The sequence below is a fragment of the Plecotus auritus genome, assembly GCF_963455305.1.
Source record: "Plecotus auritus genome assembly, chromosome: 6".
In the NCBI taxonomy this organism is placed as follows: Eukaryota; Metazoa; Chordata; class Mammalia; order Chiroptera; family Vespertilionidae; genus Plecotus; species Plecotus auritus.
Window position 1 is genome coordinate 159308282 of NC_137773.1, and position 27346 is coordinate 159335627.

A 27346-nucleotide genomic window follows, 5' to 3' on the forward strand; every position below is an offset into this window, starting at 1 on the left:
GGCATCTAAGTGAGATTTGACTGCGTGTAGTCTTCTGATCTGTTAACTCTGGAACAGCCAAAGAAAGTTTGAGGTCACTGAATTAGGTCTTGAAAAATACATTAGGCCCAGATAACATGTTAGATTCAACTGAGGATAGCTACCGTTTATCAGGCACTTGGGCCATCCCAGGCACTGGACTAAGCATTTCTCACTTAACCTTCAAAAATCTCATAAAGTGAGTTTTATTATCCCAGTTTTGCATATGCAGCAACAAAAGCTCAGAGGCTGATGGATGCTGGAGAGGTGACTGATATGAGAGCAGTGTGGGTATAGACACCGCTCTGTTCAATCTCTAACTGCCCTGAACTCTGCTACCCTCTAAGGTGGAGGAGTGGCCGAAACCGGTTTGGCTCAGTGGATAGAGCGTCGGCCTGCGGACTGAAGGGTCCCAGGTTCGATTCCAGTCAAGGGCATGTACCTTGGTTGCGGGCACATCCCCAGTGGGAGGTGTGCAGGAGGCAGCTGATCGATGTTTCTCTCTCATCGATGTTTCTAGCTCTCTATCCCTCTCCCTTCCTCTCTGTAAAATATCAATAAAATATATTTAAAAAAAAAATAAGGTGGAGGAGTGGAGAAGAACGAGGCAGTGGGGCAAAGGGGCAAGGGCCTCCCCAGCTGTTAGCCTCCCACAGCCGCTGGAGGGCCCTGTGGTGATGTCTGATCTTAGCCACAAGCTAAAGTGGTGATGCCCCACCTGTTTTTTTACTTCATTTTTCTTCATTTTCTTTTTTTTTTATTTTGAGAGGACATTTATTAAAGCTGAGGACACTGAAACAAGGAAGGGCCTAGAATAGAAGCAGCTACAGGAGAGAGCCTCGGTGGGAATATGAGCCTAGGCTGGGTTGCTTTGGCTCACTGAGAAGTCAGATAAAAAGGGGCCTTGGGACCCTAGCTGGTTTGGCTCAGTGGATAGAGCATCAGCCTGTGGACTGAAGGGTCCCAGGTTCAATCCCGGTCAAGGGCACATGCTCGTGTTGCCGGCTCCATCCCCAGTAGGGGGCGTGCAGGAGGTAGCCAATCAATAATTCCCTCTCATCATTGATGTTTCTGCCTCTCTCTCCCTTCCTATCTGAAATCAATAAAAATATTTTTTTTAAAAAAAAAGGGGGGGTGGGGGCCCTAACCGGTTTGGCTCATGGATGGAGTGTCGGCCTGCGGACTGAAGGGTTCCGGTCAAGGGTATGTACCTTGGTTGCAGGCACATCCCCAGTAGGGGGTGTGCAGGAGGCAGCTGATCAATGTTTCTCATCCGTGTTTCTAACTCTCTATCCCTCTCCCTTCCTCTCTGTAAAAAAAAATCAATAAAATATATATATTTTTAAATTATTTTAAAAAGGGGGGGCCTTGGGGACAGGTTCAGGTGGTTAGCCCTGGAGGGGCTGCCACTGGCCATTGTTCTTCTGGTTGCAAGCCTCGTGGGGTCTCCCAGAGCTTAGGAGATGTGAACCTGTGGGGGAAGAAGAAGGGGAAAGGAAAGGCTCAGGCACGCTCCTGGGAGGAGAGCACGTAAGACTTCATTTTTCTACTTCACCAAGATCTAAAAAGACTTCTCGAGGTGACTAAAGTCAGGAATGAAACTGGGGAATATAGGAATCTTAGCATCTACCCTCATAGTTACATTGGGCAAGTATCTGTCCCCACCTCAATGTGAGATTTAGGGTTGCTTTCAAGTCAGTGAGTGTAACTCAGGAAACAGGGATAGAGGGAGAGAGGGAGGAAGGGAGGGAGGGAGAAAGGGAGGGAGGGAGGGAGGGGGAGAGAGAGAGAGAGGGAGAGAGAGAGAGAGAGAGAGAGAGAGAGAGAGAGAGAGAGAGAGAGACTGAGCAGGAATCTGTGCCCAGCCCAATGCCCCCTGCTGAGGTGCTAAAAGACCCTGACAGGGCCGAAACTGGTTTGGCTCAGTGGATAGAGCATCGGCCTGCGGACTGAAGGGTCCCGGGTTCGATTCCGGTTAAGGGCATGTACCTTGGTTGCGGGCACATCCCCAGTGGGAGGTGTGCAGGAGGCAGCTGATTGATGTTTCTAGCTCTTTATCCCTCTCCCTTCCTCTCTGTAAAAATATCAATAAAATATATTTTTAAAAAAATAAAATAAAAAATAAAAGACCCTGACAGGGCCCAGCTCCATGGAAGGCAGTGCTGGGTGGATAGAACAGAGCAGGTTTACCTCCACGGAGGTTGCCTGGCTTCCATAGTCCCTGGCTGCTGCTGCATGCTTGAGCTATAAAGACGTGGATTCCATCTTCAAATGAATTTTGCTTCTCCTTCTGTTTTTAAGGTGGAATCAACATAGATGGTGTTTTATTTTTGCTGTTTGGGTTATCAGCTCTTTGGGATTCTCAGAACTTACCTTCCCAGTTCAAACATTTCCATTAGAATGCAACCCCCCCCTCCCCCCTCCCCCCCCAAAAAAAGATGTGGATTCCACAAGTCCCCATCGTCTGCTTTGATTTCTCTTGGTTCTGCTGCAAACTAGGCCTACCCTCAGAAAACTCATCTCACTTCTCTGGACTTCAGCTTCCACGTCTGTCAATAGAACGGGGTACCTTGATGATCTCTAGAGCTCTTCTAATTGGGCATTCTGAACCTCTGAGGACGAGGCTGAATCCCCTTCCATGCTGGGGGTTGGGTGTCACTCCAGGCCTCATCCTGGGGACACTCATACGAGCCCACATGTCCCTTGTCAACTGCTTGATGATGGTGCACTCACACATGTGTGAATGCTGGGACACAGAGGAGGTGGGGACAGGAAGAAGGGACAAGTGCGGTTTTCATTCCCTACCTTCGTTAATTTTTAAAAAATATATAGTTATATTGATTTCAGAGAGAAAAGGAGAGGGAGAGAGGGGGGGGGGGAGAGAGAGAGAGAGAGAGAGAGAGAGAGAGAGAGAGAGAGAGAGAGAGAGAGAGAGAGAGAAAGGAACATCAATGATGAGAGAGAATCATTGATTGGCTGCCACCTACACCTGGGATAGGGATCAACCACTGAACCATGACAGCCAGGCTAATTTTATACTGTATACCTACTAAGTGCCAAGCACTGTTCTAGAATACTTCTAAGCAGGCGTGTATTCTGCCATCACGGGGCTTACATTCCCAGAGCTTCAACATTACACAGTGATTAATTAAATAAGCGCAGAGAATTAGGAATTAGGAGCTGCTTCCCTGAGCCTGCACTCCTCAATGGCTTCTTTGGAGTTTCCTGGACTTCTTTTGCTCCTTTCTGGCTTTTCTACCAAACTAATCTTTTAAAAATACCCCTTAGGCTCAAATGCCTCTGATGTCTCTCCCTTGTACCTTTTATCCTTTAATGAAATCCAGGCTTCTTAGCTCACCGGGGAGCCACCCTGTAAAGTCGAGGTACCTACTTTTCATCCTTCTCTCCACCCTTAATTTTCTGAGTCTTTCAATAAATTAATCTACCCACAGTCTCCCCAGTGACTTCCTGAGATTTTCTGCTTCCATATATATTTTGTTCTTTAAAGAGTTAGTGGTTAGATTTTTTAAATGTATTAATCTAGTGCACACTTATTTTAAGAAGTGAAACAATACAGAGACATGTAATGAGTTGGCAATCTCTTCTTGAGGTGACTACATTTACAGGAGAGTCACAAGAGTAATACAGAGGACATTGATGTACCCTTTCCCCAGATTTGCCAGTTTGTAACATTTCTCTCTCTCTCCTTTCTACACACACACACACACACACACACATTGTCAGTTATTTTCCCAAGCTATTTAAATCATTTTCAGACATCAAGGCTCTTTACCCTGAAATGTTTCAGTGTGTATTTCCCCAAAGCAAGAATATCCTCAGTATACTGTAGTTATCAACTTCAGGAAATTTAACATTGACTTAGAACGTCAATCTAATCTAACTTCCATACTCGATAATTTTTTTCAATTGACCTAATTATATTCTTTATAATATTTTTTTCCCATCCAGTAAAGGATCTGGTCCAAGATCTTTTTTTTTTTTTTATAATATATTTTTATTGATTTCAGGAAGGGAGAGGAAGAAAGAGATAGAAACATCATTGATGAGAGAGAATCATCCATCAGCCGCCTCCTGCACACCCCACACTGGGGATCCAGTCCACAATCCGGGCATGTGCTCCAACCACACCATGACCTCCTGGTTCATAGGTTGACGACACCCAACCGCTGAGCCACACAAGATGTTGATGTTTTTAAAAAAGTTTCACAATAGATAATTAAGAATGTGAAATAAAAGTAATTTTCCCTACTATTTTATTCCTCCAAATTTTAGTAACTAAAAAAGTGTTAAGTTTAAAAAGAAATGAGAAAAAAGAAAAGAAAAACAACACCCCTCCCCCCGAAATGTGTCAAATTCAAGAAAAGGTTTCAGAGATTAATGAACCAAATAGCTCAAACTGCAATCTAGTATATTCCAATATAGTCTGTCCTTATGTTATCAATATATAGGAGGTTGAAGAAGGAAGTTTGTTTAGAGAATAGGCCATACAGTTGAGATGCTAAATTATAAGTTGAAAAGAATGCTTTCATATTAAATGCTATCCATTTGTCGACATCAAACAAACCTTTTCGTCCACGCCTGAGAAAGCATTAGATTTTTATCAAGTCTTGGTAAATTTTGAAAATCACATGGTTGTTCAATGCCTCCGTGTGGCAGAAAAAATAATGTAGCTGCCCTAGCTTCCTGTGATAGCAACATTCAGGACCAATAAAGTCTGACAGTGCTTAGGGAAGGTTTTTTCAAAGGGACCAGTGTTTTTAAAGAAAGCCTATGGGAAAATGACCCGAATTGAAGATAAAAGCCCCAGATCTCATTAGGCTTCGTGGAATTGACCCTTCTTTGGGAACCTTCCTTATCTTTCTCTATAAGGAATGGATTTTTCGGGCAAACGAGCATCGTAAAATAAGACAAAGTGGACCAAACTCCGAAGTGAATCCATCTTTTCAGAAAGGCTTTATAAAAATTCTTTTAAAATTCCAAACATAAGATTTTTTTTCTTTTGACACAAAAGGAAATCCTTTCTGTTTAGCCATAAGGTAAGTCTAAAATCCATATTTAAAAATGTTAATTTGTTTAAAAAAGAGAGAGGAGAGAAAAAAGAAAGAAATGTTAATTTGTTTGACAATTTTTTTAAATCCTTGCCCAAGGATACATGTTTTTTTTTTGTTTTGTTTGTTTGTTTGTTTTTAATTGATTTTAGAGCGAGGAAGGGCGTGGGGGGGGGGGGGAGAGAGACAGAGAGAGACATCAGTTGCCTCCAATACTCACCCCAACCCGAGTATGTGCCCTGATCATGAATCAAACTCTCTGGCCACCTCTTCATGCACTGGAAGATGCTCCAACCAATTGAGCCACACCGGGCAGGGCTGCTTGACAATTTTTTGGGTGTGAAATTGGCCAGAGAGAATGGTGGCCTTTATGAAATATTGAAGTTCAGTGTAAGCAGCAAGACATAAATAGGAGTGCTCAAAAGTGAGACTGGGTCTCTTGCTTTTGAATCAACTGTATTATTTCACCTCCCAGGGATCAGGCAGCACCTTGACCTTCAAGTGCTTCTACTTAAAAGTGCTCGATACTCTAAAGATGGCTTGAAGAAGGGAGTTGGATCATTCTGAGAATCGGAAATAGGTGTTGGTAAAAACCGAAGCCACCTTCTCAAAGCCCATGGTTATCACAGCTTTGCACCACTTGGGCTTCTATGACTGGGTGCATCTTTTACGTGTAAATTCCTATCAAAGCATCAAATAAATGCACTTGCTCCCCCAGCATAGACTACTACAGAGTTGGGGGAGGGGCAGAGGGATAATTTTGTGGCATACCCTTTGCTTTCTTTTTTTTTTTTTTTTAATATATTTTATTGATTTTTTTACAGAGAGGAAGGGAGAGGGATAGAGAGTTAGAAACATCGATGAGAGAGAAACATCGATCAGCTGCCTCCTGCACACTCCCCACCAGGTATGTGCCCGCAACCAAGGTACATGCCCTTGACCGGAATCAAACCTGGGACCCTTGAGTCTGCAGGCCGACGCTCTATCCACTGAGCCAGACCGGTTAGGGCACCCTTTGCTTTCTTTAGGAGAATACAGCATGAGCATGTACTATGTATTAAAACTATATCCACAAATACGAAATAAATAATAAGGATCTTTTAAACTAAAATTGAGCCTTCTCCTCCCCGCTGCACCCATCTCCCAATATCGCCAGAACTGACAAAATTATTTGTGGGCCACAAGGGCGATAGCCCAAATTTGGTCATGGATTTACTGCATGACCTTGGACAAGACATACTGGCTTCTTTGCCTTAATTTCTTTATCTGTAACATGAGGACTTTGAACTCAGAGATATCTTAGGCACCTTCTAGTAAATAAAATCCTATGATTCCTTGACGCTGTCTTTCTCTTCCATTCTAGTTTCTCATCCATTCTAAGTCACCCTGTGTCTGAACAAAATTCCTAAGATGTAGGATCAGGGAGGGTTATTTACTTTGCATAACAATTCATAAACCACCTTCATTATAGATACACATTTGATCCTTTTAGCAACTCTGCCCAGGTATTTACAGATGAGGAAACTGAAGCTAAGACAGGTCAGTTTAGCTCCTTTGGCCTTGTAGTTAGTTAATAAGTAGAAAAGCTAGAAGGTGGTGAATGAGTTTTTATTTTTATTTTATGACTGAGACAGTGAGACAACTGTATATTTAAAATAATCTGACATAAAGATTAGTCTTTTGAGAGCAGTGGGTTCTTTTCTAAACATTTTGAGGTTTTTATTGCCCCTCAGTAGGTCATTCCCCAACCATAAAGAACTAACCAGGGTTAGGGATAAGAAAGGCCAGGACACACAAGAGGCTTGTGTCCTTCCAGACTGGTGGCTGGGAGCACTTCCCTATTGTGGAGGAGCCCTTGATTCCATGATTTATTTTCCCAGGGACCAGTCCAACCCCAAGCATCAACAATGCAACACAAAGTACCATATTCAGTTGTTTTACAAAAATATTATTGTGGTTAGTATCCAAGCATACAGTTTCTGTAAACCAACTGAAGAAAAAAATTCACCCACCATCCTCGTCACATCAGCAAATGGAACTTTTTTATTTTCTGTTTTCTGTCGGCTCTCATCTCTCTCTATATATATGAATTTTTTTTTCTTTTTACTGGTTGTAATCATGGTGGAGACTGGCATTTTAATGTATCAGAAATCCAAATTTTTGTAAGAAAGTCTCAATTTTAATAACTGTCTTTAGATTATTTTCTTCATCCCAACTGAGTTTATTTCATACTTACACTTGCTCATTGTTTTCTCTTGAACTTATATCTTTCTCATCAGAAGTACAAAACATCCACAATCTGGTTTTAAGGAGATTTTGTTTTGTTTTCAAATAGCGTACAGCAGGGAATGTCATTGTTTTTATATATTCTACCTGGTCTCCTGAAAGCAAACACTATGTCTGGGGATTTTTTCAAATTTCCTATGTATTTGAGTGACTGAGGGGTAGGTAGCTCTGTCTGCAGGCAGGAGGCTAGAGGCTAAAGTGATAATCAATAGATTTTTCCCAGCTACTGGACTTGATTCTGACAATTCCTAGTATACCGTTTCCTGGTAAGGATTGAGCAAGCAGCCTTCCCAATTACTTTATGAATCTTGATAACGTGGGAGTTTTCGTGTTGAGGTGGTAAGTATGCTTGTTTTCCTGGTTAGTGGGTATGCCATAGGTTTTATGTCGTGTGTTGTCCTGTGGGTAACTGAAGCCACTGTTGCCATGGAAAAGGATGGCCGCTTGAAGGAGATCATTTAGAGTGGCCCCTGGAAATGTGACTGGGCGGTCTCCTTAAGGTACAGACCTTGGATGTGTAGCATTGCACATGTCTCATCAGTTTCCTCCAACTGAAATAACAACATCGTAATTTGATGGCTTAATCTTCTTTTGATGCCTTCATCTTAAAAAAAATTAATCTTGGTAAAAACACTAAATTAGGAACAATTCAGAAGAATTACTGATTGTTTTTAAAATGATGATTTGAATAGCCTTTATATTGTAGCTGAAGAAGACACAGGAGTCACCAAAAGGCTTAAATCCAATTTCCAACCATCAAACTTTGTGTGTCAAGTCAACTGACACCAACAATTCTAAATTCAGTCCAATTCAGTAGTAAAAGGTTTATTCCCGGGGATTTCTCACATTTGTGAGCCTGTTACACGTTGTTTTTCGACCTGTCACGAAATCCTTCGTATCACTTCTACACAACACCACCACTCCCTAAATAAAGTGACGGGAAGAATCTAAAATTGTGAAATTGCACGTGCTTGAGCACAAGACCTGTTTGGGGTTTTCTCCCAGGCGTGCCCAAGCCCACCGACCGCCTCGCAGGTAAACTGCCAAAGGGAAAAGCTTAAAGCAAAGCCCGGCCCTGGGATTTCTTTTCCCCCCTTAACCCGATCACTTTTTAGGAGTTCCCGCTGCATTAGCTCAAGTCCTTGCCACTAGATTACCATCTTTTTTCGCCAATTTGCCACCACCCCCCCTTTCCAAAAGCCTTTATTGGAAAGAACTTCCTCTGGTGACCCCCGATTGCCTACAGTTCCAATCACTCCCACCGCCCCCCAACCCGCCCCTCGGAAGGGCTTCCCCTCTCCAGCCCGAGATCCAGGTCCCCAAACCACTTGAGAGAAAATTCACACCCTTCGCCCTCGTCCCAGGCGTCCCGAGGAGGCGTTGGGTGGGGGTGAGAGTGGGGAGGGGGCAGGGTTTCCTGGAGCCCCCGGGGTCCCTTCGCGCACCCCCCCTCCCCCCCGCCCGGAGATGTGCAGGGGCGGGGAGCGCGGGTGGGTGGGATCGGGCGGGTGGGGGAGGGGACGAGGGCGCGGAGCGGGAGGAGCGGGAGGAGGAGGAGGAGTGTGTGTGGAGCGTGTGTGGCTGGGGGAAGCCATTGCCTGTTTAATAGTTGCTGTTGCTGCACTTCCGCTTCTCTCCCAGCGAGAGAGACACGAGTGGCCAGGCCCAGCCGCAGCCGCAGCACAGCCGCCGCGGCGGCACGGAGCAGCCAGACACAAAGAGAGGTACGGGGATCCCCCCGATGCCCGCCGCCCCCCGGCCGCGGCGCGGGGCCTCGGGGACACCCCTCGCCACCTCCCCCGACCCGCGCCGCCCGGGCCGCCGGGCACGGGGCTGACGGGGGGGGGGAGGGGGGGCGGAGCGGGGCCGGGAAGCCCCAGGGGTCCGGGGCCAGCCCGCGGGGGATGGGCAGGGACCCCGGGCCGCGTGGGGTGCGGGGGCCGCCCGCGACGGGGGCGGGGGGGGGCATCGTGGCTGGAACTGTCAGCGCTGCCCCCGGAGCCCCCCACTGGCCGCCCAGGGGGCCGGGAACGGGGGAGGGGGAGTTGGGGGAGCCCCGTTCCCCCCCGGGGCGGGGGGCCACGGGAATGAACCCCTTTGGGGCGGACGGGCTCATTGTTATTCCTTCGCTGAGGAGGCTGATCCCCCACCCCCACCCCCACCCGGGGTGGCGACCGGGCGTGTGCTCGGAACCCCCGCCGCGGCCGCGCTGCCCGGGCGGGAGGCGAGGGCCAGGCCGGCGGGAGGGGCGTCGGGGCGCGGCCCGGGGACCTTGAGCCCGGTCGCCCCTGCCCCCCCGCCCCGCGGGCCTCTCCCTTCCCCCACGGGGCCCCGCTCCGCGCCTCCGTCCCCCTGTTTCGGCTTCCTCTCTTACTCCTCTCCGCCCCTCCTCTTCCCGACCTGGCCAAACTCTGCTCCCGGCCCCCCACCCCCCGCGACCCCCGGGAAGCCGCTCGAAGCCGGCGCCCGCCGGGACCTTCCCTCCGCGCCCCCCCTCCTCCCGGCACCCGCGCCCCCGCCCCGCTCCTCCGCCCGCTGGGCTGCTCCCCTCCCAGCCCCGAGGGGAGCCCAGCGAGGGGGTGGGTTGGGGACGAGGAGAGGCCGCACGCTTCGCTCGCGACCCTTTTCCTTCCGTGTCCCCCACTTGGGGCCCAAAATAAACAAACAAGGCGCGTGTAATCTGCAGAAGCCTTAATGGGCCCGAAGACTTCGAGAGGCGAGTGGAGGGCGGTGGGCGGCCGGGCGCACCCCTGGCCCAGCCCCCCGACGGCACCCGCGTCCGTGCTGACACTGGCTGCAGGGTGGTGTTTCTCTGTTTTGTCTCCCTCCCGCTGCAGGGGCTGTTTGCGGGGTGGGGTGGGGGGGGTTCGCTATGTCGGATGACGATTCGAGGGCCAGCACCAGCTCTTCCTCATCTTCGTCCTCCAACCAGCCAACCGAGAAAGAAACAAACACCCCCAAGAAGAAGGAGAGTAAAGTCAGCATGAGCAAAAACTCCAAACTCCTCTCCACCAGCGCCAAGAGGTACCGTACTTTTCACCCGCAGGCTTCCTATGTCCCGAACTGCCTCTCGCTGCGTTTATGTGGTCTCCCTCCCAAGGAGGGTAGACTTAAATGCTCCTCACGATTCATGTGTTCTTAAAAATGAAAAAAAAAGGGCCTTGTAAGCCCTCCCTATTTTTTCTCTATCGCTTCTTCTGTTTTTTTTTTTTTCTTCTTCTAATCATTGTCCACCTGCAGCTGTTGTGACTTGCCTCTCACATTTCTTCCTGAAGTTTGTAAGAATCCTCATTACTTCTACTACTGACCCTTCAACTTGATTTCAAATTACTTGTGCTATTAATCACTAATCTGTGACCTCTTTCCCTCCCCCAGGGCTGTCATCGCACTTAATTACTAATACCTGCCCAGACAACTCTATCAAAATGAATTCTAGTCCCATCTTACATCCTCCTCACCTGTTGCACATCAGATCTTTGTTGAATAGAGCTTTCTCCCAGAAATCGCATAAGGAATAAAGAACTCATGGTAGTGGGCTAAAAAAAAAAAATTTAATAGTTGGAGACACAAGTTTTCGTGTGGAATTTAAAGAGATTTTTCTGATTTGGAGAGTTGAGGCCACTGAATGAATCAATCGATACGTGATGTAAAATGGTAATTCTAGGTTATTTGAGGGAGTCTCTTCTGTTTAAGAGATTCAATTTACCAAATTTCGGGGAGACTTAAATTTTTCCATGCTCTTTTGTGCTATAAAACCTTGAGTTTGTGTGTGTTTTTTGAAGTTGAATTCAAGTGGTGGCTCTTTTTTCTTTATTCTTTTCCTCTTCTGTCTCTGGAAGACAGAAGCTACTTTTTTTTACATCCACCATCCTTCAGTAATATCCTCTGATCCCCGTGACCCTTAAAAGAATCTATAGCAGATTCCGGGGAACCCCCATACATTTCATAAATCCTTACTGCTCTCAGGTGGACAGTCATTAAACTTTAAAGGGGCAAACCAGGAAGATCGTAAAGAATCCAAAAGGTGGGTTAGATAGGGATATCTTTCTTGAGAGAATGTAAAATAAGATGGAACACGAGGCTTTAGATCTCTCCACTGAGGAGTGAACCTGGAACTTGAAAGTTTGTTCCGTCATCTTCCCTGACTTGAGATTTGAAATGTTGGTAAAGTGCTTTGGTAACCAAACCATGGGCAGATGAAGGCGTGACTTTAGCTCATGTTAAGTAGTGTGGACTGTAGAGGTCTAGAATTGAGTGGCACCATGCCTTGGCCAGAGTGTTTTCATTTTCAGGGGATTGGCTTGCTTGCATATCCACTTCCCAGGAGTCCTAACAGGCCCTCACTGATGAGCCCATATGCTGGTTCTCCCAGAACCTGGCACCTACCCTGCCCACTTTGGATGTGGCCTTCCTTAAACTGCCTCTCCTCCATCACCCTCCCAGGGTCTGGGCTCCTAGATCCACAGCTTTTGGCCTGACTTGACTAAGACAGGATATTTGCTTTCGGTCATTAGTGTTTTTATATTTTGCTAACTGTCCCTGCTGTACATTGTATATGTTTGGGGGCAAAGGAACAGGTTTCAGATATAAAACAGCCTGCTTTGTGTCAGCAAATTACAGATTGGTCACTAGACAATTTGTCTATTTATACTAAGGGAGTTAAAAACTTACTTGGAAATGCCTGAGAAAGATGGTAGGTGTAGAAAAAAGAAAGGCGGGAAGCTGCAGACAGTAATATTACCTATAAAGTTAATGTCGGTTTTAGCTCTGGATATCTTGCTGAAAGACTAGCTCATCGTGTTAAAGTAGAGCTAAGGTTAATAGTAAAGGTAAAAAATGGAGAGGGACAATGTGTCCAGGAAAGAATAAGGGAAATTGATCTTAGACCCTATAGAAGCGACTCTGTGAAATAGGTTGAATTGGAAGGAGCACATATACTAGGACAGTGGTCGGCAAACTCATTAGTCAACAGAGCCAAATGTCAACAGGACAACGATTGAAATTTCTTTTGAGAGCCAAATTTTTTAAACTTAAACTTCTTCTAACGCCACTTCTTCAAAATAGACTCGCCCAGGCCGTGGTATTTTGTGGAAGAGCCACACTCAAGGGGCCAAAGAGCCGCATGAGAGCCGCAGTTTGCCGACCACGGTAGAACCAGCACGGGGCTAATCAATGAATGGGCTGACAAAGGTTACTTACCTGCATTTTGGGAAGTGGTTTCTAGGCCACTGGGAAAGGAAAGCCCCCATTGAGAGTGGTCTGGACAAGAATTACTCTGTGGAACATGTGCAAGTGCTTGTTGTAGAGATGAAGTGGATAAAGCTGTCTGGTATGACACTTTTCAGGTATTAAGCAACTAGTTTTTCATGACTCTTTTGTACTAGAGGTTGGGTTGACAAGGAGAAATGAAGTCAGTATGTATTATTATAGCAGTTGTGCTAGGGGAGTGGATAGTTATTCCTATCTATGTAGGTCTTAATAGACAGTCATTCTAATATGCAGGCAGGTAAAGAATCGGGAAACCAGGATCCCAAACTTTTCGTCTAACATACAATAATGAGCCAAACAGCAGGGATCCAAATATCTCAACCAAAATGCTTATGGGAGGCAGTAGAATTTAGCAGGGCACAGATAAGAAGATTTCAGTAGAGATTGTAAGCAAACCCCTTTCCCAGGTTCACCAGATTTGTAGGGGGCAGGAAATGTTCTTCAACAGGAAGGTTTAAAGAACTTTCCCAATCACCACCTTTAAATTCTCTTCACTTACACCTGGGCAAAACAGTGCCTTCTAAAACCTGTTCCCCATCGCTTCCAGCCGGCCTGCCTTCCTGCCCTCAGAAAACCTTTGGGAAGAGAAAAGCGGCCATTATGATTCAGATTGCCTTTAGAGTGTGTATCTGTGTGTGTGTGTGTTAGGTTTTTTTGTGTATGTGTGTTTTTTTTTACGGTGTTGCCCTGTGAGATTTTTAAGTTAAACCATAGCCCTGTAGGGCTTTATATGAGAGGAGCAGGAAAAGTTATAAAAACAGAAGGCACCGTTTCGAAGGTGGAAGAGGCTTAGAGGCCTCAAACTTTGTCGTCCTAACTGATGCTCTAAGCGCCTAGGTGAGCAGAAGACAAAGGCCAGGGCTCCGGGTGAACGGCCCGGCGGCGTCGGCCTAGGAGTGGGGGATGGGCCTTTGTGAAGTCGTGGACGGGTGCCGAGATAGAAAAGGGGGAGTCCCGGGTGCTGCGTTCAGTGTGGGGCGGAGGAGGAAGGGGGGCAGACCCGAGGGAAGTTCGAGGATGTCCGGGAAGAAGGTCCGGAAAGGGGGGCCGAGCGGGCGAGCGTGCGGGCGGGCGGCCGGGCGGTGCACCTGTGCGGCCGCGGGTGCTCCGGGAGCCCGGCCTCCGTGCAGGGCCGGGCGGGGTTGCTCGCGGCGGGGTGCAGATTCCGGGGCGCAGCGGAGGCGAGCTGGGGAGTCACCGGCGTCCCGGCTGCTCTCCCCACCCCGGCCCGCAACTTCGCCCGCGCGGCCCCCGCCGTCGGGCGCGCGCGGGGTGGGGGCAGGGAACCCGGGCGGCTGGGGGCGGCCACCGAGGGGTCCCCCTAGAGGCCTGCGTCACCCAGGCACCCCAGATCCCTTAGGGCCTCGAGGGGCCTCGCGGGGAGCGGCCATGTTGGCTTCGTCACCGAGGACACAGGCCGGCCTGGAGGGGGGGTGCCAAGAGGACGTCCCAGGTGCCCGGGGTGACCCGGCGGGCCCCGAGGGGTGGGCGGGGGTGCGTCCTGCCCACCCAGGCGGTGGCTCCCCTTGCCGTCCAGGGACTGGAGGTGCCGGGGAAGGATGAGTGCGTCCTGACACTTTATCTGGCCCGGTTCAGAAAGCTGGTCCGCGGAGGAGCTGTTAGAGTGTTTCCTCAGTGGAGAACACAAGACCCAGGACGGCCCTGGCGTGCGAGGCAGGTTCGAACCCGGACATAGCAGATGATGAGAAGGGACTGGGCTGCCGACTCGCTGCCAGGGCAGAAGTGTTTTCCCCGAAACGAGGGCCCTGAAGCTTTCGGTGTGCGGTTTCCTCCTCCCTCGGCGCAGATCCGCTTATCCTGGCAGGAGTTGGGGTTACCGGCCGGACCCAGGCCTGCTGGTGGGAGGCTGCCCCCGCCTAAATGTGTCCCGTTTTCTCTCTCCCTGACCAGGATTCAGAAGGAACTGGCCGATATCACTTTAGACCCTCCACCTAACTGCAGGTGAGCTTGCTTTCAAATTTCTTTTAACTTGGGTTTTTTCCTTCCAACTTTTTCCTTGGGTTTTTATTATTTTTATAAACTTTTACTTTTATTCTTTGGTTAATGCTTGTTTCGTGCTAACAGCAAGTATCAGCTGAAATTTATTTACCTGAGTATAATGTGTTGATGAGCTTCTGACAGTCTCAGTGTTACGTTTAAGAGAAGTAATAGATTTATTTGAAGTGGACACTCTTACATACAACAAAACTGTAAAGTGAATATGAAGGTGTACGTACGTTTGTCTAATCCTGGGTCTTTCATATGTCATTAAGGGTGATGTTGGTTTAGAAAATTGCTTTGCTATCTTAATGTTATTTATGCTCTCTGCTACGAGAGCATAGAGTCAAATCAAACACTGGCTCCCTCAGACTATACACAGTATGTGTGTGTTCAGTTTCAAAACAGTTTGATACTAGTTTTCAAAGGGTTGTTGATCTCTATTCAGAAGACGCATTTTGTTATTTACTGTTGAGTCAAGGTGGAAAACTTGATGAATTCACTAAATCAGCAGAGAAGTGAGGAGACTTATAATAAGAGCCATTTATTTAAGGAAGCTTACTTGTTTGGTTCTGTAACTCCAGTTTTTTAAAATTAAGTATAACGTTTAACTTCATTCTCCGTTCTCATGATTGGCATTGGAATGGGATTTAAAGTTTTAGAAGTGTGCTAAACGTATAGGGTTAGAAGAAGTTACCGACGAAAAAATGCTGTGTCCTGGCCATACATAGAATTTGAATCAAGCATGTGGAAATAGGTTGAAAGCTAAATGAAATACTTTGCTTATTAACACTGAACTTTCTAAATGGAGTAAACGGAAACATCAATTGCCTTTTTGTTACGTATGCTGTTAATGTTGGTCAGGTGTGGGACGTCCTTTGGTAAAATTTTGTCCTGTTTTGTAAGGAAAATCATTTCGAATTTGAAATGCTCTTATAATATAGTTTGTAACTGAACCACGCAGTCATTCTTGAGGATTTCTTTCCTGGCTATTAAAGAGTCTTTTCAGGATGTTGAGAAAGTGGAGAAATGGGTAAAGCTTGGGGCTGTAATATCTCCCCTTTTTTGTTTTATTGGAGTCCTTCAGATGGAAGCCTGTAGCTTCCCTTGATTGGTTGTGTTGAATCCATGGGTATTCCCCATTCGAGGTCTGTGCTGTAGTTGTTTCTCCTGTTTGGTAGCGTGTTTTCCACGTGTCTCTGGTGAGTTCAGGCAGCTGTAGCTGATCAGATTATGAAGTTTTTGAAGCATGGTTTCAGAACTAACATTTATCAAAGTGTGTTATGGCTTTCTTGCAAGTAGGTGCAGTCAAATTTAAAAATTGTAAATAATTTAAAGGTTTTCATGGGATTGGTTACTCTTTAGAAATAGGATAAATACACTTTAATTTCACACCATTTTAACTGAGTTTACATGTGAGAGATTTGTGCTGCTGAACATGTAGAACTTTCCTTGGAAAGCTCCTAATTACCTTTTTCAAGGTGAAACCTTTAAACATTACCTGTGGTCAGGTGAGTCACCAAACTGGATGGTTGGTGGTGGGGAGACAAATTTTAACATATTTACACATTGAAAAAAATCTTCAATTTCAAAGAAAACATTAGGCATCTTTATTTTGCAAGAGAATGTGTATTATGTTGACTTTTAAAAATAAAGACTGCTGTATTTTCTGAAGACATTTTCCAGGAGGGCTGTTTAAGTAATATGAATCACAGTCTCTACTTTCAGTTGTTGTTTTTCTTTTTGTTTGTTTGTTTGTTTTTTTTACACAATCTCTACTTTTGGTTGCCTTAGTAATGTTTACTTAATGGTATCCAGTAGTGCCAATATTCAACATATTTAAATGAGTTTGGTTTTATGTTTTCTGTTGGCACGTTATGGGATTGAATTACTTAATATATTTTTTTTCTCTTTAAATATATTTTTATTTATTTCAGAGAGGAAGGGAGAGGGAGAGAAAGAGATAGAAATATCATTGATGAGAGAGAATCATTGATCGGCTGCCTCCTGTACGCCCCACACTAGGGATCAAGCCCAAAACCTGGGCGTGTGCCCTTGACTGGAATCTAACCTGGGACCTTTTAGTCCACAGGCAGGTGCTCTATCCACTTAGCCAGACCGGCTAGGGCTGAAATATTTAGTATTTTAATGTACATTATTGTTGGAGATGGAATGGATAATTTAGTGTGGGGATACTTTTTGATGTTAGCTTCCATTTAAAATGTATGAATTAAATGATACATTGAATGCATGCATGTTTATTTTTTTATAATTTTTAAAGTGTTACTCAGCATGAGAGCTTGGTTTGGATGAAATTGTAAATTCGTTAATTGTAAATTGTATTTTGAACTCGTTAAATAACTGGCTTTCAATGAATGTATTTTATGTATTAAACCTTTATAGAGCTGCCTTTTTTTCAATCAGTAATCAGTGTGCAGTTTTAAATTTAAACACATTTCTTTATTAAAATATTGTAGTTGCTACAAAGTAGCCTCAAACAGTTGAATCAGTGTGAGAAATGCTTCTCTTGAAAATGCACCGCTTGTGTTCACTAATTTTAGCACTTGGCAAAAATATGTGGCTTCGAATGTGCAAAATGCACTTGCTAAATATGTTATAATTTTGAGCACATAAAGTTAAATCTCAGTGTTGTATATCATGTTAAGTAGGTTTTAAGTGAATATTTTAAAATTGGTTTTTTATTGCCATATAAATCAAATTCTTTGGTATCTCTGAACTATTTGGTTACATGTGTGTATACAGCTAAGTCTCCCAATTCATGTACCCTGCATTTGGTTAGATTTTTCCTCCTGCATTCTGGCTCTGTTCCTTTAGGGAAAAAAAGTATTAACTACTGTAATGATTTCCTAAAGCGTGCCATATCTTGGATGGTAAAATTATGCCTTTTCGGTAGCTGGCGAACTCTGCCATTAGGGTCAGTTTTGCAGCTGTTATTTGTAGCTTAGGGCTCAAGCTTTGCTAAATTGACTAGTTATAGCTATCTCATCTGTAGACATAAATGTATGTAGACAGTATGTCTGCACATAATAAATGATGTATTTTACCCAGGTCGTTTAAACTTCAGATTTTACTTAAGTGGATGTCTTTTTATTATGAGTCAACTACTCATATAGTGACTTGAAACCTAAAAATTCAGATTTTAGGATAAAATGCCTTTCAGAAATCATGAACCATTTCAAGCATGGTAGAGAAGAATAAGTTTTTCTTATTATGACTTTTTTTTTTTTTTTTTTACTAACATTGCCTTTTGTTGCTTATATATATATTTTTTAATATTGATTTTTTTACAGAGAGGAAGGGAGAGGGATAGAGAGTTAGAAACATCGATGAGAGAGAAACATTAATCAGCTGCCTCCTGCACACCCCCTACTGGGGATGTACCCGCAACCAAGGTACATGCCCTTGACCGGAATCGAACCTGGGACCCTTCAGTCCGCAGACCGACGCTCTATCCATTGAGCCAAACCGGTCAGGGCTGTTGCTTATATTTTAAATAGAATTTTAAGCCATTGCACAATAATGTAAGAATGCACATTTTTAAAAAGTTGAAACAAATTGTGGAGTAAAAAGTGAAAGATTCCTTCATGACCTCATCTGTTCCTATCCCTTGCACAGAGATGCTCCTGGTTAGCAGTGGTGTGTATCTTTCTGGATAGTTTCTGTGCATTGACATTGTTGTACGATTCTGGTTTTGCAAATCCTCCTGGAATTAGTGGTAATAGTACAGGGTGGGGCAAATACAGGTTTACAGTTGTTTGTATGGAAAATAATACAGTAATAAATAAGTAATAATACAAGAATCAACTTTGTTTCCCTTACAACTGTAAACCTACGTTTGCTTCACTCTGTAAGTCCCAGGCTGCTCACCTTGGAATGAAAGGAGATTCCTTGCAGCAGTAAAGGCGTATGCCTCGTCCAAGTTTAGCATGTTTTAAGTGGTTGTTTACTGTAAAAAATGGGTTCTGCAGAAGTTACCCTTTACACATCCTAGGTCATTTCACTTGCTGAAAAATTGTCCTTTTATGTAACTTTAATTCATCTGATGCTACTAAATGCATTAAGGATATCGAGGTGACTTCATCGTCTGCATGCTTATTTTGTTCTAATTTTTATTTGGATAGCTACCACTGCTGTGTGATTGCCTTTATGTGCATAGAGACAGTGTTGAAAAATAGTGAGAACCAGGACACTAGAGTGTCAGCACAATCAAAATAGCACCCAAACTAGGGTCAAGTGGCTGGAAATTAGATCATTGCCTGGGGCCTGAGTGGGTAGGAAGGAAGGAAGGAAGGAAATCTATCCAGAAATGAATTGCTTACTAAATGAGTAGGCACTCTCGTGTTCACCAAATGACCATGTTTCTGAATTGTAAAGCTGTACTGCTCTTATTCCTCAAAAAGTTAAACTGAATTACCATATGACCCAGCAATTCTATTCTTAGGTGTATGCCCCAAAGAATTGAAAACAGGGACTCAAACAGATACTTGTCAGTGTTCATAGTGGCATTAGTCATAACAGCCCAAAAGAAGAAACAGCCCAAATATCTATCAACAGATGAGTGGAATGGATAAACAAAATGCAGAATATACATACAATGGAATATTCAGCCATATAAAGTAATGAAGTTCCTATACATGCTATAACATAGATGAACCTTGAAAATGTTCTACTAACTGAAATAAGCCAGACACAAAAGGACAAATATCGTATGATTCTATTTACATGAAATATCTAAAATAATCAAGATCCTAGAGACAGAAAGATTAGAGGTTTCCAGGAGCTGGGAAGGGGAGAATGAGGAGATATTTCTTAATAGGTACAGAGTTTCTGTTTGAAAATTTTGGAAACAAATGCTGGTGATGATTGCACAACGTTGTGAATGTAGTGAATGGCACTGAATTTTACACTTAAAAATGGTTAAAGTGGCAAACTATATGTTATATATTTTACCAGAATTTTTAAAAAGTTACAAAAAAAGATACTATTGTTAAAATGTCATCAGTATTTTGAGGGAAAATGCTTATGGCTTACGAGGCAACACTTCAGTTTTTAGGGGTTCTTATAAAGGATATTAATGTTAAACCATGAGTGCCTGTTCTACGTGAAAAATCACCCCCTTCAGGGAGTTCACAATCTAGTGAGGCGGGAAGAAATGCACTCACTGACTTTGAATAGTGTGTTAGAGTTGTCGATGGAAGGTTATTTGGAAAGTGCTGCACGTAACACGTTAAAGGTTCAGAGAAGTGTGAGATTGCTTTGACCTGGTGGGAATGGTCCTGGCTGAGCCCTTGGGGACCTGAGAAGCCTCATGGAGATGAGAAGTAGGTGGGGAAGACTGAGGGGCATCTGTAGTGGAGGGAAGTATAAGCGGAGATGAAGCAGAGGAAAGGCAGAGGGCACTCGTGGGCAGTAGTGAAGAAACCTGTGGCTGGGGAGCAAGGAAGAGTGGGAGGATAAGCAGTAAGAGACCAGACTTGTTCCTTGATGTCAGGCTGAGGCTTTGAGTGTCATTTTATAGACACTGGGGAATCACTAAGCGTAATGCAGTTAGAGCTGAATATCTGGCTCGAGACAAAGCAGGGGTTGAGTGCAGCTTGGTGGGAACCAGGAGACTTGGAGATTACCGCCATAGTCCAGTGGGAGGCCAAGAGGACCGTGGGGACAGGTGACGCCATCGGTGTGAAGAAGAGAGACACGAGGAGAGCAGTAGAATGTGGCCACTGATTTAGATATGGAGCACTTGGAAGGGGACAGAGGGTCTTTGGGTGTTGGGGAAGATGGATGGTATCATTAACCGAAGGAATAAGGTGGGAAGATGAACTGGCTTGAGGGAGGCAGGTAGGATCATCCTCCCCAGATTCAGTTATGTGCTTTGTTGAACATGTACAGGTATAGTGCTTAGCATATTGCTGCCACATATTTAAGTTTATTGGCAATCTGTCAGTGACCTCTCAGGCCTACTTTTAGATTTGATCAGACAAATTAAACTCCCCAAAAGGCACAGGGACCCTGCTTTCTGTCTTTGATTCTGATCCTACATGCCCCCTCCCCAACTTTTTCAGTTGGCAACATTCAAAGCTACAGAAGAGTTGAAAGATTAAAACAGGAAAACAGCCATCCTTCATCATCAGCTGTGAGAATTTCCTCATGTTGGCTTTTCTCTCCCATATTCCTGTATTTTGCAGAACCATTTGGAAGCGAGCTGCATCCTGATGCTTCCGTGTGTTAGGCTTACATGCATTGAGTCTGAGGGGAGCCGGCAGGGCGCTGAGGCTGCAGCTGGCTTTGGGCATCCACATTAGATTTGAAGGTTGGGGTGATAGTTGAACTTTCTGCTGGGGAAGAGGAGGATTGAGAACTGTGCTTGGAGGGGAGTCTACAAAGGAAGGATGGGAAAATAAAGAGGACTGGAGAAAAAGGGAGCAAAGTAAGGGAGAGCTACTAGGTTGCCTAAAAAATAATTCAAGAGGATTAAATGTCAAGTGAAGAGCATGCTTTGCAGGCTGAGAAGCAGCAGCAAGTAGAGGACAGGAGTGAAACGGGGAGATGTGATGTTTTAAAAACACAACTGTAGAGAAGCTGATAGAATGGAACTGAGGTCACACGAGTGGACTGTGTATTTAGGAAGGCTGGTAGCCTGAAGTTTACGATAGTGACGGTTTTCTAGAGGAAGCATTCTGGCCTGGGGAACGCTCCAACCACTTGTAAAGAACTGAAAGCTGCAGCGCCTGCCCCCAGTTGGATTCGGTTTGTTCTTTCTCAGTAGACTCTTAAGTTCCTTGAGAGCAAGGATTATGTCTTTGCATCCTTACAGTGTGTCCAAGAAAGAATAAACAATATATATTTGTTAAATTAAAACACGAACACAGGCACCTAATTCAAGTCTGATGGTTTAATGGAACATCTTCATTACCCTCTTCAGAAAATAATGGAAAGAGCCGGAGAAACTGCTGTCGCGTTTTACAGCTGTCCATCGCTGGCAGTCTTGCTAGGTTGGCACCCGGGCAGTTTGGACAATGTTCACCTTCCCGGAATCACAGAGCAGCTCTGGACTGCAGTGCGATCGCACTGCAGGCAAGATTGAGAAGATCCATAAAGAAAATATCAATACCTTTGATTCCCATGTTTTGACTTTATATAACATTACTGTTGGCCAACAAGCGAGTGTGGGTTTTGGGGCGCTGAGTAACTTGGCCTTCCTAGAGACGGTTCCTAAAATCCTAAAGCTCTTCCAGATAGTTGGTTACGTTAGAGATGCTGGCACCCGTTGGTTACGTTAGAGATGCTGGCACCCGCCTGAGACATCTCACACATTCCCCATCATCAGTGGAGTGAAACAGGTTTCATAATAAGCCCATTCTTATTCAGCCTCTCGGAGGCAGCCATGCTCTGAAGTGAAACAAAAGACCTAGTAACTGGTGTCAGAATATGCTTCTAATCCTCTGGGAAACCTGCTCTATAGGCAAAGCTCAAAGCTCTTGCTTGAGGACCGCAATCCAGGAACATACACGCGAGGGATTACGGATGGCTTTGTGGAGTCCATGCCACAGGACGTAGATGGGGAACCTGCAGTAGGCCGAGGTGATGTCTGTCAGGTCAGGAAAGTCCTGCAAAACCAATGTTTTCCTATGCAGCACATAATGGACATTGGGTTATGGAACCTGGGGCAGCATACAGTTCACGCATACTTTAATTAGCAGAGTAGTCACAACCTGAATTCTGTCTGCTCTTACAGGCCTGATGAGATAGAGTGCAGTGCCAGGACAAAATAAAGGGGCTGGTATGAGTATCATCCAGCTCTCACCTGGCCTCCAGCAGCGCATGTGCCACAGGTCACGTCTGACTTGTCTGTAGTGACTTGTGTTGGCACTAAATTTTGTTTTATTTTTTTAAAAGTTTGGCAGCTTGAACCTTTATTTTTAGTACTTTTTTAAAAAGTTTAAGTACAGAAATAATCTTAGCAAATAATTTATAAGTTTTGTCGTTGAAAAGATTTCACATCAGGTCCGCCAGGACATCATCGGTCCAGCCCTGTGAGCCCACCACATTCCCTGTTCACGTGTACTGACACTCAGCGGAGCGGGCACACTGTTGGCACCAAAATCACCCCACCACTGGGTCTGCACGTCCAGTTGCCAGAAGCTGTGATGGTTTCTAGCCTGGGCTGGACGGTTCAGAACCCCCTTCTCTATTGCTTGAATTAGTGAGCACTGCCACACGGGCGGCACCGTAATGCTCAGACGAGTGTGTGGCCCACCCCAGGAGCCCTGAGCTCTGTGCATCCACACAGGACCCTGGGCAGTCAGCGCAGTCTGAGGACAGAGACCACATTTTTGCTCATGGCCCCACATCCAGACCAGGCTGCCTGTCGGCTCTACAGCTCTGCCTTCCCAGGCCTCATCAAATAGTGATAATCAATGGAGAGATCCAGTGGGGTCTGCCAGCACTGAAATGATGACCATTATGTGGACTACCAGGACATTAGGTGTTTATATCCATTTAAATTGATAGATGGAAAATCGATGTGTGATGGATCCTATATGTTCAATAGAAAAAGATTTGAAGTACATTTTCTTTTTTTTCTTTTTTTAAATATATTTTATTGATATTTTACAGAGAGGAAGGGAGAGAGATAGAGAGCTAGAAACATCGATGAGAGAGAAACATCGATCAGCTGCCTCCTGCACACCCCCCACTGGGGATGTGCCCGCAACCACAGTACATGCCCTTGACCGGAATCGAACCTGGGACCCTTGAGTCCGCAGGCCGACGCTCTATCCACTGAGCCAAACCAGTTTCGGCTGAAGTACATTTTCAAATTGCAGAAGATAGAACTCAGCTTGGGATGTTCTTACTCGGAGAAAAGTTTTAGATAGGATACAGCTCAAAAAGTTAGAAAGCAGTGTTGTACATGAGTAAATCAGATCATATTTATTTAAAATATTGGAGTGCTGTGTGCTGCACATTGCTCCATGTGACTACAGCAGACCTGGCTCCTGGCTTGTGGAACTGGGATTTGGTAGGCAGTACAGACAGCAACCAAGTAAGCAGGATGAGTAACTACAAGTTGTGGTGGCCAATAGGAGCACAATTAGCATTGCAGTGATGGAGAATATTGGGGGGGGCGGGGGAGAGGAGTGCTACCTAGAGAAGGCTTAAAACATTCAGATCTGAAAGATGATGAGAAAAAAGGAGCTTTGTGAAGAGTAGGAAGAACATTCCCAACGGAGGGAAGCACAGACACAGGCCCCGAGGAGGGGAGAGCCACGTGATGAGGGCCATGTAAGCCATGGTAGCGTGTTTGGGTTGCATGCATCCCATTTCTTTCAGTGGGAAGCCATTCAAGGTTTTAAAGCAAGGAAGTGACATTATTTCAGTAATGATTTCAAAGGCTTTTCCCTCCTCCATCCTGTGTGGAAAATAGCTGGGAGGAAGGCAGAAGTAAAAGGAGAGAGACCAGGAAGGAGGGTATTTCTCTATTCCAAAAACCGGTGATGGTAGCTAGGATTAGGGTGGTGGCAGTGGAGATGAGGTTAGAACACCTGGACCTGTTAGGGATTGCATGTGGGAGATGAGAGAAAGACCCAGAATGGCTCTGAGTTTCCCTGGTTTTAGCAGTTAGGTAGATGATGGTGACATTTTGCTGATGGGAAGAAAATTGGAATACGGCCTCTTGTGTGTGTCTGTGTGTTGGGATGAGTCCTTTTTGGATATGTTAGATTTGAGACAGATGCTCTAATGAGGCATCTAAATGAAGGTGTCAAATAGAAATCAGAGATAGGTAGTTGGAGCTCGGAGGAATATTTTGAACTCGGGATAAATATGAGCTGGAGATGCACATACATTTGGGAGACATCAATTTATAGAGGCTTTTGAATGTCTGGGAATGCCTCTAGCTTACCTAGAGAGCAAACGTGTAGAGGGAAGAGGGCCCAGGATAGAGACCTGGATGTCTAGCATTTAGAGGTTGTGTAGTCTAAAGGAGACACCAGCAAAGGAGACAGAGAGAAGGAAAATCAGAGAGTTGGTGTAAGAAAACAGTGAGTGGAAAGTGTTTGGAGTTGAGGATCATGAACTCTGAAATAATGCAGTGAGCTGGAAAAAGATGAAGATGAGTGAGCAACCATTGGATTCTACACCTTCTAATTTGTTGACCATCACGAAACAGATCCATTGTAGAAAAGATAAAAGAGGGAGGATTTTCAAGAAAGAAAAGGTGTTTACCCTTCCCAATTAGAAGATTTCATTGTGTAGAAGATTTCATTGTGTTTATTCAAATAAGGGATTTAATGTCTGAATTTTACACTGTAGGACAATATTTCTTATAGGCCTGGTGCACAAAATTCATGCATGGGGGGGAGGGAAGGGGGTCCCCTCAGCCCAGCCTGCACCCTCTCCAATCCGGGACATCCCTCTTACAATCCAGGACTGCTAGCTCCTACCTGCTCACCTGCCTGGCTGCCTGATCGCCCCTAACTGCCCCCCTGCCAGCCTGATCACCCCTAACTGCCTCTGCCTGCCAGCCTGGTTGCCCTTAACTGTGCCCCCTGCCGGCCTGGTCGCCCCTTAGTGCCCCCTCTGCCGGCCTGGTCGCCCCTAACTGCCCCCCCCCACCAGCCTGGTCGCCCCCAACTGCCCCCCCTGCCGGCCTGGTTGCCCCTAACTGCCCCCCCAAGCCGGCCTGGTTGGCCTCAACTGCCCCCCCCCCACTGACCTGGTCACCCCAACTGCCCCCCCCTTTCTGCCGGCCTGGTTGCCCCCAACTGCTCCCCCCCCCGCCAGCCTTGTCACCCCCAACTGCTACCCCTGCCGGCCTGGTTGCCTCCAACTGCCACCCCTGCCGGCCTGGTTGCCTCCAACTACCCCCCCTACCGGCCTGGTCGCCACACGCAGCCTGCTCGTCAGTCGTTTGTTCGTCCCTTGCTAACCCCCCTGCCGGCCTTGTCGCCCCACACAGCCTGCTGTTTGGTTGTTACTGTGAGGGCGTCGTGACCAATTTGCATATTACACTTTTATTAGTATAGATATATATCTTGTGAGAGGCTCTATCATTTTCAGTGGATTCTCAATTTTTTAAATGGTTTCCTTTGTTTTCCTTCCACCAGAAAAAGTTAACTTCTGCTTTACTAGAAGTTGGTGATCTTATGGCTAACATTGTAGAGTGGGTACCCTAAATCAATGGTGCCAGGTTCATATATTACACCTTTTGCAGGGCTTAGTTTAAAAATACTAGAGTGTGGGTAAACTGAAAGATCCATAAATTGCTGGTGCCATCCTTAAAATTCATCACATGCTTTGATTTGGATTGACGTGTACTCTGGCAGTGGGTACATGTGTTTACTTTTAACACAGTTTAAGTTATTTATCATATTCAGTGTTTTTATCCTTTCAAGATTGGCAATTATGTTAATACTTCACATCAAATGTACCTGGAACTCCTAAAGCATTATACATATGAGCATATCTTTCCAATCTACCAATCATGTTTTATTAATTTGTTTCAGGTTATCCCAGGTACTCTTGGTCTTGCTAATTTGATAATTCAGCAGGTTGATCTTGTTAAGACACAAACTTGTAAATTATAGCAGTAAGTTGGGGATAATATGATACCTAGAATTATTATTGGATGTGGTTAACAGTTTCATATAAGAAAATGTCCTACATTGTAAATGTTTATTTTAGTACTTCCCATCAGAGCAGTATGTGTACACAGCAGCTTATGTATAAAAATTCAGACACCAGATTCCCATTCAAATTGGGGGTGTAGGGGACTTGGGGTGTAAGTGATGTGAGCTGGTATCTTTTTATTCACATCACAGAAGTTATCAGTCAAGGCACTACATTTTAGTCTCAAAAATGTATATTTTATTGACATTAACTTTCTTTGAAAGTAGGTTCTTTGGGTTATGATTGATATTTTTGACATTTTCAAACATCTCGAAGTTATCTTCTAGTATGCCTTTACAGTAAGTAAATATTTGGAGAAGAAATTATTTATGGCATCTCTTAGTCAAATAACTTTGACAGATTTCTAAATTAAAATGATGGCAAAAATAAGTCATTTTTGTATAACATGAAGTTTATTTATATAATGTATATATAATATATATATATATATATATATATATATATATATACACACACACACATATGTATATATATTTATTGATTTCAGAGAGGAAGAGAGAGAGAGAAACATCAATGATGACAGGGAATCATTGATTGGCTGCCTCCTGCACATCGGACCAAGCCCGCAACCCCAGGCATATGACCTTGACCAGAATCAAACCTGGGATCCTTCAGTCTGCAGGCCAATGCTCTATCCCAGTTTTCGGCAAACTGCAGCCCGCGAGCCACATGCGGCTCGCGAGCCGCGGTTTGCTGCTCTGTTGACTGAGTTTGCCGACCACTGGGATAGGGGCTTAATCACAAGGAACAACAACAGCCTGTAATTATTGGAATCGAGAGTCTAGGTCAGTGGTCAGCAAACTCATTAGTCAACAGAGCGGCAAACCACGGCTCATGAGCCGCATGTGGCTCGCGAGCCGCAGTTTGCCGACTACTGCTCTATCCACTGAGCCAAACCGGCTAGGGCTATAACATGAAGTTTCAAACTTGAATCCCGGTGCTGGAAGTCACTGGGGGAGAGAGAGGCAGCCAGTAGGTTGTGTCACTTGGGCAAGTAA

The 27346-nt window shown here is 45.1% G+C and overlaps 1 protein-coding gene across 1 annotated transcript in view; it reads left to right on the forward strand.

Annotated features, from left to right (window-relative positions):
• The first annotated feature begins 8918 nt into the window (after positions 1-8918).
• LOC308252075 (ubiquitin-conjugating enzyme E2 E1) overlaps positions 8919-27346 on the forward strand; it is a 58668-nt gene continuing 40240 nt past the window's right edge. Inside the window, exons 1-3 of the mRNA XM_080676059.1 lie at positions 8919-9097; positions 10211-10397; positions 14553-14603. Coding sequence (XP_080532185.1) covers positions 10246-10397; positions 14553-14603 — 203 coding nt within the window. The 5' untranslated portion in view covers positions 8919-9097; positions 10211-10245. The remainder of the gene's footprint in view (positions 9098-10210; positions 10398-14552; positions 14604-27346) is intronic.